Raw genomic sequence first — 14,996 nt, forward strand, 5'->3', positions numbered from 1 at the left:
ACAGCTTCTCCAGATGCACATGGTACCACAAGTGGGCTTGTTAGAAGCATCTTTAAATAAAGAACTAGACGTCTTGTTTTAAGCTCATCAGAGTATTGACTAGCAAAAGTAACATTTTGATAGAGAAGAAGAAATGCAATTATGGCCAAAGATATTTTTCTCGAAAGCCGTAATGTAAAGTTATGTCGTGAATATCCGAAGGCAAGCAGCTGCCAGATGGTGTCTACAGACGGAGCTTTAGATAGTCAGCAGCAGTGGCTGGTTGATTTAGGGACGCTGCTCTTTTGCAGTTGTCCAGAGTAAAAAGACTACTTATACATGTTAAACATATGCATGGTAGTCATGTCAGCATTTACAAAAAATAGTCAAATATTTCAGTTCTGTGTGCCTAAATAATATTCCTGTGAAGTCCGCCAGCCACAAAATCAGTTAACCTATCCAAAGTCCAAAAAAAGTAAAATTGCCATTTCACATAATTGTAAAATGCAACACAGTACAACAAGGAAACAAAGGTTTAGATAATGAAGTGCAAATCATGAGCAAGATCTCCACTAGGATAACAATCAATAATAAAGAGGGCTTATCATATAAGTCAGTAGTGCAAACCAAAAGAAAACCAAGTTTCTATTTCACCCCTTAACAAAGTGAAAAAGTTTGGTCTATATATTTAACAAAGTACAACATGGACACCTTGAATATTTTACAAGCACAGAGCAACTAAATCAACACTTTTTCTCCTTACTATGTAGTTGTTCTGACTTTTGGAGTAACTTTAAATCCATAAAGATGTAGCTGAATTCTCAGAGCACTGTAGAGGGAGAGCTGAAGAGTGACAGATTTCTATGTTACACACTGATTCAGTGTTAAAAAACATTTTTAATAGTCCTGCTTTAAGGAACTGACTGCCAGGGGTCATCATCTGTGTAAAGAATGGGCAACAAGTCCAACATGTCTGTGAGCCAATGCATGATGCCGACTGACTGAACTGAAAGGAAAAGCTTTTAAAAATTGTAGTTTTTAAAATTCAGTACTTTCAGTATCCTTCAAGAAATTCCATCTTAAAGGTCTTTTCCACTGCATTCACTCTCGTCTGAGTTGGCTGAGTTGCAATGATAATAATAAACTACTAAAATATAACAGGGACCAGGAAGCATGTGAACGGAAGGAAATCATTGTATACTAAACAATAGTCGGACGACTTCACCTAAGTAAGTAACAGCATCTGGATAAAATATTTAGGAGTTGTTATGTTAGTTTCATATTGTTTGAGAAATTCTACCTGCACTGTGTTCCTTTTAGCAGAGAGCAGATAAACACATGGCTGAATTTCAAGAAGAATGGTAGAACCTCCATGGGTTGGGCATGAAATGCTTTGCTAGACCTGTTGTCAAAAACATGTTTGGGGGCGGTCCGGCAGCTCAACCGGATAAGACGGCGTCCCATGAACGGGCGCTATGATTCCCCGACGTCCCCCTTTCCTGTCTCTCTCCACTGCGCTACTAAAAATAATATAGGCAAAAAATAAATTTATGTTTAAAAAAAAAAAAAAGACACGGTAAAGATATCTAAGATGTTTGATGATGGGGCAAATGTTCATGGACTTGCTAGTAATTTCCGTTGCACTCTTTAAGGTTTTTATATGACTAGCAGGACTGATCTCGCCAAGGAAACTAGCAAAATATCTTCTATATCTTCACATGCTGACCGTACCACACTATATATATAGTTTAGTTACCTTCTAGTGATGCACAGATCTTGTGTCATAAACCTCTGAAAATGAATTCAATCATATTCCAAAAGTGACATTTTGACATTTTTTTTTATTTTTTCTTGACAACTTCTGGAAGAGCGCTGTGGGTAAGACAATTAAACTTAACACAACATATTAATATAATCACAGTTAATGCACAATTGCTTTAATGCAGAATATATACAAACTCCAACTGGAGACATAACCGTCATATTTGGACAGCCTTATCTGAAAAACTTCATGGTGCAAAATTGCAAAGCTTTTAAGTTTTCATTGAACGGCATGGCCACAGTGGTGTGGTGATTTTCAATGGTTTACCACAAAAACAGGAAGTTGCAACTCAAATGGACATTATCAAGTACACAAGAAATTATGTGTAACTCTTTTTTTGTGCAGCATCCAAAAGGCGAACAGGTAATGCTGAAATGCTGGCAATAAAGCCTCTGTGTCCTGATGTGCCTGAAGATGTGAGGGCCCGATCATTGCTTCTCTCAGCTTTAGTTCTCTTTAGGTTTTCCATTTGTTCCTGAACTATTTGTGGCTCTTCTCATGTACACAACCCAATGCAACACTATCGGCGTCTCCCTGAAGAGATGTCTGACAAGGTGTGCAGTTCTCCATGTTTTTGAACTTTATCACGTCTTCCACCTCTCCATGATGGCTGTCTTTATGTGTGGTTTTTTAAATTAGTTCTGATCCTTCAGGGTAAGATGCGTTTTCACCTTTGTCTTAACTTCAGGTTAAAATCAGCACCTAGAGTGCTATAATGCTCTCAAGCCTCAAAAAGAGCTTCACAGTTATAATCTTATGTTGAAAATGGAGAGCTGGACTATTCTGAGCCCTCATATTTTGCCACAGCTTTCGCCTCTTCTCGCCACAGGATCTCTTTGTAGACATGCTGGTTGATTGTCAGAAGGGGAAAACTCCTAGTTTGTAGTTTGGGTTTGAAATATATCTTTTGTGACACCAGTCCTGGAACTTTTCTGACACACCTCGTATTACAAACCCCTTGTCGAATACAGTATTGGTTGAAATAACAGAAGTACAGGCATACTTGTTGATTCAGAAGTAATTTGACCAAAGTAAGTATATCAAACAAAAAGGAAAGGGACCCAATAAAAGCCTGCATAGTACCTGTGCGACTGTTTGCTGAAAGTCTTAACAGAAGCAGTGAGGACAGGACTGTTTTATGGATGAAAGATAATGTGTTGAATTATGGAGCAGAAGCTTTATATAAGATAACGTGAAACAACATACCTGGAACATGACTCACTTCGTTCTATAGCCATGAAAACAAAAGTGTGCCATCTGCTGTCCATCACATGTTATTGTATGCATTCAGGTCGTAAAAAGAATGAGAGTGGAGCAATTCTTCCAAACCACAGTGGTTTTAAAGACTTTTAGTGGTTTCTGTTCCTGTAATAGCTCTTTACATCAACTACCTGTCAGATGGACAATAACTCTGACAGTATACCAGGTCCCTGCAGCACTTCTCTCACACCGCTGTCAATATTTGTGTGTCTCCACAGACATTAGTCAATCAATACCGTCTGTCTGTCTACAGGTGTCCACATCCTGATTGCTGTCGGCGCAGTGATGATGGTGGTCGGTTTCCTTGGGTGCTATGGTGCCATTCAGGAGTCCCAGTGTCTATTGGGAACGGTAAGCCACTGTCACACTTATGTTCTGTGTGGAGTTTTACACTTGTAGTAGTGCTACAGAGCTGTTTTTTATGAGTGGATCCCCCTTTTGTTGCCTGCACATGAGTGGCACAGCGCACAGTCCTGCAAACAATAAATCCACTGATCAACACATGGTCGTTGTTGTGTGCCAACAAATGCAGAGAAAAAGAAGACTGCTGACAAGTAAATGGGTGAAAATGATGCCATGAATTTAAAATACCTAAAAAAAAAAATTTGGTCTTGCAACTATTTGTAATAGTCAGGTGCCCTTTGATGTGTGTGTGAGATCTCAGGGCTGAACATAGTGTGCAAAATGAGTAACAATTAAGTGTTTTTGTGTTTCAGGTGTCCATAGAATATTTTGTTCAGTGAAGCAAAAATAAAGCTCTGTTAGCGAAATCCTGTCTAATATTTCGTTCCTGTTTTGCAGTTCTTTGCCTGCCTGGTCATCCTGTTTGCCTGTGAAGTTGCAGCTGGCATCTGGGGCTACATGCATAAAGACACTGTAAGATTGCAAACATACACTAGAGCCTGAAGTAGACATGTGAGGGTCATTCCGCCTCAATTCACCGAATGCCCCACTTCTGACCATCTTCAGTTTTCAGGGTTTTGTTTTGTTTTGTTTTTTTCTTTTTAGGTGGTGATCATTGATTGAGTTGACCATGTAAAATCAGGGGTCATAGGAAACATTAGTTTTTTAGTTAAAAATAATAAAGACAGGTGGGTCATGTCTTTTTTGCATTGTTTTCTTTGCGTCAATGTGTGGAGCGATGTTTTAAGTGCCATAACGTAAGAAATAATGTAGCTTGAAATTTTGCAGGCTCATTGATCTGTACATGTGCTTTAATGGAGCAATACAAACCAGTTACATGCAAATTTAGTCAAAACAATTTCCACATTTTTCTTCTATTAAGTTGTTCCATGTTCTATAAAAACAGGGTTGTACCACTGAAGACATTTCTTACTTCTCAAGTTATGGCACTTCAAGCATTGCTTCACAAATTCACGCAAAAAAACACAAAAATCAAGATAACCCCACCTCTATGTAAGAATTTTTAACTCAAAAAGTTACAATACTTGTGACCAGAAATTTGATACATTTTACTCACTAACATGCATATGCACAGAAAAAAAAATCTGACAAATATGAGATGGTCTGGAATTAACTTTTTTAAAAATTTGGTGAATTGAGGTGGAGGGTTTTGAATCTATTGGATGGAAATTAGAGCATCCTCTTAAATTCAGTTATTCATTAACGCCAAAAAGCTCGACTGTATTTAAAGTGAGTTTATGATGTCACCACCTCCAGGAGAGGGGAGGGTTTTTTTTCTAGATCTCAGACATTAATTTAGTATGTACATAATGTTGCTACATCCCCCTAAAATGTGTGTGTGTGTGTTTTTAAAGCTGTTATGTGTGTCTATACTGATGTCATATAATATTATTTTATATTTTAGCATAGCTGGTTGCCTGTCTCGGTTGAACCCTGTCTTCGCCCTAAGTCAGCTGGGATAGACTGCAGCCCCCCACGACCCTAGTGAGGGTTAAATGGTGGATAGGCAGGGCTCCAGACTAACTTTTTTGCTGGTAGCACTGGTGCAACCGACTTTCTTATTTGGTGGCACCTCCCACCTTGTCACAGGCAAAACACATCACTTGCTGAACATCTGCTTATTGATAGACACTACAATTTACAGATGCTCCCTAAACACCCCACATTGTCAGCTGGGGTAGATGCTGATTGGTCGCTGCGGTGCTCAGACAGGTGTGTGACTAAACTGGGGTGTTCTAATGTCACATTTGTCCAAGATGAACCCGAGTAATTTTTTTTTGTACAGTGTGCAGCGCACCTACATGCGCTGTTCCGCTCATAGAAACGGCGAATGCAAGTGCACTCCACATTTCATGAGAAGACCACATTTTTAAATGTAAATACTACAGTCCACCAAAGTTATGAAAGTGCTGCTTTCCACCACTGTGGTTAACACAGTGACTTCCTGCGCCAGTTTCAGTGACACCAAAACAGCTTCATGATCATCATGCACTCGCACCATTGCAACCATTTGAAATTTCAACTCACACACTTTCAAGAAGTAGTCACAAATGCGACCAAAATGGTCACAGTCTGGAGCCCTGATAGATAATGGATGGATGGATGTTAACCCAGGAAAAAGAGAGAGTTTTTTGTATTTTGTACAAAGAGAATAATTTCTAGTTACCAATTCTGAGCAGGTTTAACTTTTTGGGGTTTTTTTTGGTTTTTAACTGGGCACAGGTTTACAATCTTTATTATTTTCTGAATTAAACCTTTTTTTTTTTTTAACCAGGTGGTTTCAAACCTGAGCATTCAGAAGTAAGCGGATGTAAAATGCCATCTGGGTTAACTGAAGTTTGCTCTGTAACAGTATTAAATAAACAGCAGAAGCAGCTACCACTCTGCAGAGAATATGAAGTTTGGCAGCATGACACATCCAGTTTCTAACTTCTACATTACAAATTTTTCCCATCAATTTGTTGTAATGCAACCCAGTCCTGGCATAGACCATGTTTTGACCAACAGTTGCATTTTAAAGAATGTAATTGTTTAGTTCAGGGGGATCTTTGTCTCAGCAGGGTTCCCACAGAGAGGGTTACAGCCAAAGAAAATCTGAACCTGTTTTTACTCATGAGTCGTCATCATTGCTAGTGTGTTTGCTTTGGAGGCTGATAATCTTGTAGACACATACCAGATTTCCTCAGACATGATGCCCACATGAAAACAACTTTTGATTTGTTTACATGATCAGTTTGAATGTAGTGTTGCTTTCTTCTGAATGTTGACTAAACTGATAGAATTTTGAGCTTCATCTTTTTGGAATGAGCCCAAAGAAATATCTTGTTCCTTTTTCAGGTTTCAAAGGAGATGATAAACTTCTATGACTCTGTCTATGACAAGGCAGTGACAGAGACCATCACTGACCAGGACAAAAAGAAGGCTGTTGCCTCTGTACTCAAGGTCTTCCATGAGACGGTATGAACATAAAATCTATTATTTCTATGCTGTATATTCTTAGAATGTAAAATACGGCCCCTTTTAAAAGATAGAAGAGACAGTGTTTCATGGACACATCCTCTCTTCACTGCTATATTGTGTAACAATCAATGATAAAGACCTCGGAAGAATCTGTGAGTCTTGGGAGCTAACAGCACAAGGCAGGTGTACAAGTGACCCACAGGAGATGTAGTACATAAAACTCACCACAGGGTGGCGCTGTGCTGAACACAGATGTCACATCCTCAGAACAGCTGACCTCCAGTTCTGATGACAGAAAGGAGTTCACAAGTCTTTTAGATTACCGTTTTATGTTCCCCTTTGAAAGTTAATGAAGTTACAAGTTTCTAATACTCTGAAGATCAAGTTGAAATCTGTAGACTCAGAAGACAGAAAGAGTTTTCAGTGGCAGCCTCATGTTTTCAGCCTGCAGCTACAAAATGGAAAGAGAACTTATTCATTGTTAATGACATTTTTGAACAAAGCGGCTGAAGACATCAAGTGTTGATTAAAGATATATTTACACTAAAGGTCCTCATACGGTGTTATATTTATTTTTTATTATGCAAATGAGAGTGTCAGAACTCTCTACATTGCAGCAGTGCACCAAAATATATATTTTTTACATTCCCTATATACAGAGTTCTGATAGAAACTGTAAATTTCTAAATTTATAAAGTAAACCAAAGATTGAGATATAAACTAATAGTGAGAGCTGAACATAGAGAGACTTCTAAAAAGCACAGTTTGGGAGTGGCTGGCAGGGGTCATCACTGTGTTGTTTTTGTATTTCAGCTGAACTGCTGCGGTAAAGGCCAGGGGACCTCTATCATGACGCAGTTAACAGACAGGCTTGGTCTGACGGACGTCTGCCCCAGCCAAGGATTTTCAATTGTAAGTGTCATCATTCATATCAACAGTTTAATCACAGCTTGGATGTGTCCAGCTGTGCTCACATTGCAGTGGAAGGTAGAGGGTACAATCATTTTGGTCACATTTCAGAACCAATATGGGAGACAAGTCAGAGCCTCTTAACATTTCTTATCCTTCAGAAGGCAGTATAAAACCACAGTGTATTTTATTTCAGCCTTTCTATTAGAACCCTTCAGAGTTGTGTTGCAGTTCATATGCCGATGGCAGAAGAATTAAATATGGTCACAAATACAGCTAAATTTGTACATTTGGAAGCAACTCCAGGTTCCTAACAATACAGTAAATGTAAACCATTTAACATGACATATTGACTTAGGAATGATGAGAGCTTCATGAAGACTTGACTGGCAGACATGTTGTTTGTCAAATCTGGCACTAATAACACTGTTCTGCTTCGGTTGAAGTTCTGTCATGCTATGTTCTTGTGAAAGAGCAGTTCAGTGGTGTAATACACCTGTGAACATTCTTGCTGTGAATCACTTGAAGACAATACTAAAAACATAGAATAGAATAGAATAGAATAGAATAGAATAGAACTTTATTGATCCCTTTGGTGGAAACCTCAGGGAAATTGCTTGCGCATTCACATGCATGCATATGAATGCGCATGTGGATTTGGTGTCAATGCAGCCATTTCAGTGACTGGTCTGTGCAGTCTTGGCTGCTTTAATTCCCCAGTGCCAGCACAAGTTTCTGATTACAAATATCTGCTTGTGTACAGTTTTGGCAACAAGAACAACTTGGCTCAGGTTAGGGATAGAGTAGGGTCATGGTAAATGGTAAACACATTGTAAACACTAATTTCAGAGTGAGTCGATGTCCCCATACTGGAAATGAATGTTTTGTTGGTTTTGCTTTCCAGAGTTGCCACAGCAGGATCCAGGAATTGTTCTCAGACAAGATTTACTTGATTGGTATTGCTGCTCTGGTGGTTGCAGTTATTATGGTAAGACATCACACTTTTCAATAACCGAGTATGTTTGTCCCTTGATTTTCTACATAGTTACACATTATCATTTGCCATGACAACAAAATGTGTTGTATTTATTCTCTGCCACGTGGTCATCTAGCTCTGTGTCTGTGCATAAGCTTGGTGTGTTTATTCACTGCATCAGTAAAATGAATCAGTGATTATAAATACAACCTTTAATTTCAATGTATACATTACAAATGACGCTGCTTCAGCTGCACCACTCACCTAAAGAGTTACAGTGCAGTGTTTGGAACAACAATGTTACCCACATAGCATTTTGCAGAGAAAAAGACATGACAGCATGTTTTACAGCATATTTCAGCTGCTTATGGCACAAGTTTCTAAAATGAGAGTAGACAGCTTATATATAACTTTATTTATTGAATTGCTGAAAGAATGGCTGTTAGGTAAACAAAACATGCTCACATGTGTATTCTTCGGTGCCCGTTTGTTTTGTTTGTTTGTTTTGTTTTTTTAAAACTCCAAGCAGTTTCTGGGTATTTTTTCTTACTTTTAACTGCAATATAAAGTCCTGCACCTCTATGGAAACAGCAGAGCAGTGGCTAGAAGTAGTATAACTGTTTTTTTCCAGTATTTGTACCATCTGTTGACACACAAAACATGGTATGTTGACTCCAGGTTGTTTTCAACTTTGTGAATTACATTATCAAAAATGTATACATTTAGTTGTTTTCGCTCTTTTTTTTGTCAATGATGGCAACTGTGTCATGCTGCACAGAAAAACATTTCTGAGCTCTCTCTCCTTCTAGCCATGACTGTGCTGTTTCTATAGAGGTGCAGAATTTTTTATTGGAGTGAAAGCTGAGAAAAAATGCCTAAAAACTGCTTGGGGTTAAAAAAACAAAAAGTTGACAGGGTTAAACAAACAAGGTATATTGAAATTATTCCTTCTTGGATGTATATGCATTACACAGACAATACTGTGGTAATCTTATCTCCCTATTATTTATCTGACATACAGACATGACCGTTCTACCTCTGTGACATGAAATGTTTGAGAGAAAGAACATTTCTAATCATCACCTTTTTCCTGTTGCTCCTCCCAGATCTTTGAGATGATTTTCAGCATGGTGCTGTGCTGTGGGATCCGCAACAGCCCGGTGTACTGAAGTGGTGGGCTGCCAGCATACTCGAGAATAAAGGAAGAACTATCACGCTATCTCCCTTTTTTTTTTCTTTTATAACCAGGAAATGTCACATATATAATTGCTTGCTGGATTTAGTCAGCTCTTTAAGACAGTGTAAACCTTCTTCCATTGAGCATTTTGTTACACTGTCAATGAATTTTTGTTAGTCACAGATACTGTTATGCATATTAGACCAGTCCTATCTTTACATGATATGTAGATATTATATCACACTATCACACATCAATTACATTCAGCAATCAAGGTGCTGTAATCCTTTAGTGTTTGATTAGTTGTTGCTTTTTGCCTATGAACCGGCCCTTATATCCTTGGTTTTATGGATGTTATTTCACTGTTTTATGTATAAACTGTATATAAATATATGTTGACAGTGCTTTATGTCTGCCTGAGCATGGATATTGTATTACATGAGATCTTCCTCCAGTATTTTCCTGTATTCCCTGCTCGTTAGACTTGCTCCAGATTGAACCAGATGAATATGACCAGCACTAGTGAAGCACTGGGGTTGGCCTCGCCACATAGAGACACATACAAACACACTTTCTTGTCTTACAGACCATTGTTTTGGTTCACATTCACATCGCTATGTGATGTCTGCTGGAATTGAACCAGTTAATCTGGAAGCTGGAACCAAAGTCAGTGACCTGATGTCCGGCTCTATGTGTTCTTTGTTTTTTTTTTTTTGTTTTTTTTTAAAAATATTTTTACTTTTTTTAAATTACTTTTGTTGCTGTTCATCATGTGTCCAAAACGTTTATGCATCTGTGCACTTATTTCAGGAGGCAACTTGCTTAACACTACAATCATCTTTTCCAAATCAGATTAATTTCCTTCAAACATGACTTGTATGGCTTTAACTGTAAATGTAGTGGTCATTTATGCATCCATGTATTAATCATGTGCTTTTTCCTACAAACGTGTTGACTGTACACACATCAAGCCACTTGTTCGTAGTTGCTCACCTCTGTAGGGAATTGTTAGTTTTCTGCTTGCTTACAGAGGAAGTGAGGCGAAATTCCAGCCTAGAGCAAATGAACAGCAGAAAGCTTTGGTTTAGTGTTCTGAATCTGGGTTGACCTGTCTGGTTGAGTCTAGTTCTGTCTTATCTGACATGGTTGTGTCATTGTTGTACTGTTCCCCTGGCTTCGCAGCCTGCTAACTTTCATCACCTTTCATGCAATAACTGTTCATAGTGCAGGGTCAGAACAAGTCCAGTGGGGATTTTATTCTACCATTTGGGCTCTGTTGTGATTCTGTTTATGCTAAATCCAGCTGCCACTGACACGCGTAACTGCACAGCACTAACTCATCACACATCAACACACACTCACATTAAGTCATAGCATCCTGTGTAACCTTCCATATAACCTTAGCTTTTGTCAACCAATTAAGACCTTGCCTTGTTTACAACTCCCACTTCAACTGAGAAACAGTTAAAGTGTCGTACAGCTCTCATGTATTGTACTAATGAAAATAATGAAGGTTGTAGAAAAATAATGTACTCAAATGCCTTTTTTCTCTTTGTATTGTGATATCTGTGTGTGGTACGTCATCAAAGGAGTCTGGATAGAAAAGGTGGAAGATTTAGTGGCAGTGTCAGCTGAGAGGAAGCCAAAACCTTCTACACATCAGCTAATTGCTCCTCAAATCATTCAAATCATGCACGACAACACACATCAGTCCAGTATTGAGGGATTACTGTTTCCCTGGCTGTGTTGTTCATATTGCTGAATTTGGTAACTGTCACTCAGGACCCACTGCCACTTCAATCTTAACCCTTCTACTCATGTAGACTTTGGTTTGCCCAAATATAAAGGGATTAAATGTATTTTACAAATAACTAATCAGGTGGTCTTGTCCTTTCCTTTAGGGTTCCTTATATGAATAATAGGGAAATGTCATAAAGTGCTCTTAACCTGGCATAAATGTAATAAAACCCAATGATCACGGAAAGTGACACGAGAACCCTTTATCACCAGGTTACGTTTGTTCATGTCAGTTGTTGTGTAGTGCGTACGTAGGTGTTGCAAATGCTTATGTAAACATCTTTTCAAATGAAGTGCTACTAAAACTTGTTTTGTTGGATTGTGGCTGTTTTCATGCTGCAGCAATTAGCTGGAAAACTGTGGAGCAGCAAGTAAAGAGAAAGGTTTAGGCAATATTCACCTGGGTTCTCCAGTACTGCTCAGAGGCTTATCTGGTGTGGAATTCTAGATTCCTTCATAAGCATTAAGCTCCTTTATTACTATTCCTTGGGCTTATTCTTGTTATAGGTTTGTCCAGAAGAATTTTGGCTACGTAACTCATTCTGCAGCTTTGACANTATTCCTTGGGCTTATTCTTGTTATAGGTTTGTCCAGAAGAATTTTGGCTACGTAACTCATTCTGCAGCTTTGACAAAACGAGCACAAATTATATATTAAAACATGCAGCTTGATCAGAAATGGTGCTATATCTTTTGGTAGCGATTCATCATACAGCTTTTATGAAATTCATAAAAAACTGTTAAAAATCCCCATTGAAATGTCAAAACGGTGCTTAATGCAGTTAGTGGTAGAAGTAAGGTAGTATTTGGGAATAATTTAACATTTTCAACTATCAATGTGTCATGATAATACAAAAGAACATTTTTTTTAAATTATGTACTTTGTAACATACGCTTGTTTGATGAAACAAAGACAATTGTCATGTTGAGCGTTTTGACAGCAGAACATTGTCAAAGACAAATCGTTTTAGGACTAACAGGGAGATGAGTGCTTAATTGACTAAAATAAATGAATTACAGGTTATGTTATAGCCATGGGAGACTAACTACCTCAAGTTTGCATTAAAGGGTGAGCTCAGTTACGTTATTTGTTGCACTTTTCCCTCCTCATCTGTCCTATACTGCACTGGTCCGGGAGATTTTGTTTTCCATTATGCTCACATACATGTGTTTGAAAAACAATAAAACTGAACACACACACACCAACTTTTGCGGACTGTGTGTTAGTCTGTAGATATTGTAAAAATCACTGATGGACAAGGAAACATTCTTCTTTATACTATAAGGAGCTGAAATCAGATATTTCAACTTGGGTTTCAGTGAGTTTGTAAAAAAGAATAGAATGAAACACAGTGAGTTCCAAATGACATTATGATGTCATGAGAGGTGGCAGCATATAAGCAGGTCTCTGGTGGACTGTGGTCATTATATCCACCATCAGCAGAGAGAGACTCGAGGAGACTTAAGAGACGAAAGTTTACTTGAAGAAGAACACTTGCGGTCAACAACAACCTCAAGTTTGATGGTTCAATCTCAACCAGTGACAAAACAAACTGAGAACTCTGACCAACAATGCTATTGTGGTCAAGTTCAGTTGCCTCTGGTGCATCAGATAAGATAGACTCAACACAATCAAAGTGAATGTATCTGCTATGACAGTAGAATTGATAACAGTGTCAAACTGTAAAACTGTTCCTCAGATGCAGCACAGAACGGGGCTGCTCTGTCACAATCTAAGTTTTCAGAATAACAAAAGATCATTCTCAGGTCCTGGTATACACCTTATCAGTGTGTGTTACTTGAGGCCAGTGTTGGTTTTCACAGTAATTTGATCTTAAATCCTTTTATAATGCTGTTTTTCTAAGTAAGTGAATTCAGTCAAATGGCAACATGTCATGAGTGTATTTCTGGTTGATGGTCATGATGTGTTGACTGAATGGCCCTCACATACTGAACACACTTGACATTTTTTCCCCCTCCACGGTCACCGGCTCTCTCCACAGTCACTCTGACTGAGGTTCAGGCAGGTCAGACTCTGCTCGGCAGCACCGGTGGTTACTCCACTCTGGAGTATCTTGGTCAAGGCTGCTATGGCAGAATCACCAAGTGCCAGAATGTGGAGACCACAGAGACCGTGGCTGTGAAGATCCTGAAGAAAGGCACTGATTTCATCCAAAACACTGAGCAAGAGGTAGATCTCTGGACTCCTTTTGATTAGAATTTCATATTCAGGTTTTTGAATGCTTCAGCAGGTGGGTTCATCCTGGAGGCTCGGCTGTTCATTTCTTCTAAAACAATTCTCATATGTTTTGTTCCTTCAGATGCTGAAAGAATACACAGCAGTGAACAATGTGAGCAGAGGAACAGAACAGCTTCATCGAGTTGCCCAGCTCTCTGAATGACCTGGTTAGTGTGGTACTTTCTGCTGTGCTGTTTGAGTAAAAACTGAATCAGTAGCATTTATTGATCTGTCTCTAAGAGTTGGGAACTGATCAGTTGGTCTTACTCTGCTTCCAAACCCAGATCTTTCCAAAAGGAGAGACTGTGAATGGGAGGACAGAGTGGCTTTTGTGGACCTCCTATAATAGATGCTGCATCTTGATGGAGATCAGAGAATCTCTTCTTGTTAAGCTCCACAGCACCCATTCATCACAATGTGCCACCTGACCGAGCACTTTCTGGGGAGAGACCTTATCACTGCGTTACAGGTGCTTGATCGGTCTGTTAGGGTTCAGGGACTGAGGCTCAGACGCAGACATGGACTCGGCAACCAAACGTTTCACAAAGTTAAAATATTTACAAATGTAAACGCCATATACAAAACTTAAGCAACGGAACTTGAGAAGCCGGAATGAATGTAATGAAACACATGGGAAACAAAACTGAGGTCAACAACAAAAACACAGGAACTACGGGGCCCTCTTGGGATTAAGCGGAATAACAAATGAGTTGTAGCCTTCGCAAGGATAATCAAGAACACAGTAAATGCAGGAAAAGCAAACCCAGGACTAATATGACCAGACCAGGAGTGCAATAAAATAACGGACATCAAACAATATTGTGATAGGTTTACGGGCCAGAAAGAGACTGAGAGCTTAGAGTACAGATCTGTGGGGAGGTGGACGATGTGGCGAGTGGTGGAGCAGAGGTAACAAGTGACGAGGCACAGTGCCCCCAGCAGATAGAGCCAGAGATTTGCAGAGAGAGCGTCGGATGTGTGAGTGGGAGAGGATTACTGAGGCAGACCACATAACACGGAGCAGTGGGTGGTTTCCAAAGCTAAGGTCAGAGGACAAGGCAGGTTAGCAGATCAGAAGCACAAGGCACAGAGACAGTTGTAGCAGAGAGCCAGAGTAACTAACAGAGTGCAAGTTTACGGTCCAGCGATGAGTTGTGGCCTGAGCTCTCCTTATATGGTGCCAGGTGAAGAGTGAGTGTGGGAACCAGCTGCAGGTGTGGATCCTCAGGTGCTTAACCAACCAGCTCCTGCCCCGCACACTCACCATGCACACACCCACATGAAGGTAAGGGAGCAAGGAGAAATAGAGAGAGAGAAGAGGGAGAAGTACTGCCACTAGCCCTGTCCTGAGGTGGAGGGTGTGACACGATGGGGTCACAGACCCCTTCTTCTGTTTAGAGATGCTGTTCCAGTTTGACTTGGATGCCTTCCTTCACTCCTCTCTCAAACCATCT

At 39.5% G+C, this 14,996-nt stretch overlaps 1 protein-coding gene across 1 annotated transcript in view; it reads left to right on the forward strand.

Annotated features, from left to right (window-relative positions):
- The window catches only part of LOC103358449 (CD81 antigen-like), a 29,652-nt gene extending 18,157 nt beyond the window's left edge, over positions 1-11,495 (forward strand). The window contains exons 3-8 of the mRNA XM_008283429.1: positions 3,315-3,412; positions 3,863-3,937; positions 6,323-6,442; positions 7,259-7,357; positions 8,259-8,342; positions 9,437-11,495. Of these exons, the coding sequence (XP_008281651.1) occupies positions 3,315-3,412; positions 3,863-3,937; positions 6,323-6,442; positions 7,259-7,357; positions 8,259-8,342; positions 9,437-9,499 (539 nt within the window). The 3' untranslated portion in view covers positions 9,500-11,495. The remainder of the gene's footprint in view (positions 1-3,314; positions 3,413-3,862; positions 3,938-6,322; positions 6,443-7,258; positions 7,358-8,258; positions 8,343-9,436) is intronic.
- The last annotated feature ends 3,501 nt before the right edge of the window (positions 11,496-14,996 follow it).

This window comes from Stegastes partitus, unplaced genomic scaffold (assembly GCF_000690725.1).
Source record: "Stegastes partitus isolate 25-593 unplaced genomic scaffold, Stegastes_partitus-1.0.2 Scaffold311, whole genome shotgun sequence".
In the NCBI taxonomy this organism is placed as follows: domain Eukaryota; kingdom Metazoa; phylum Chordata; class Actinopteri; family Pomacentridae; genus Stegastes; species Stegastes partitus.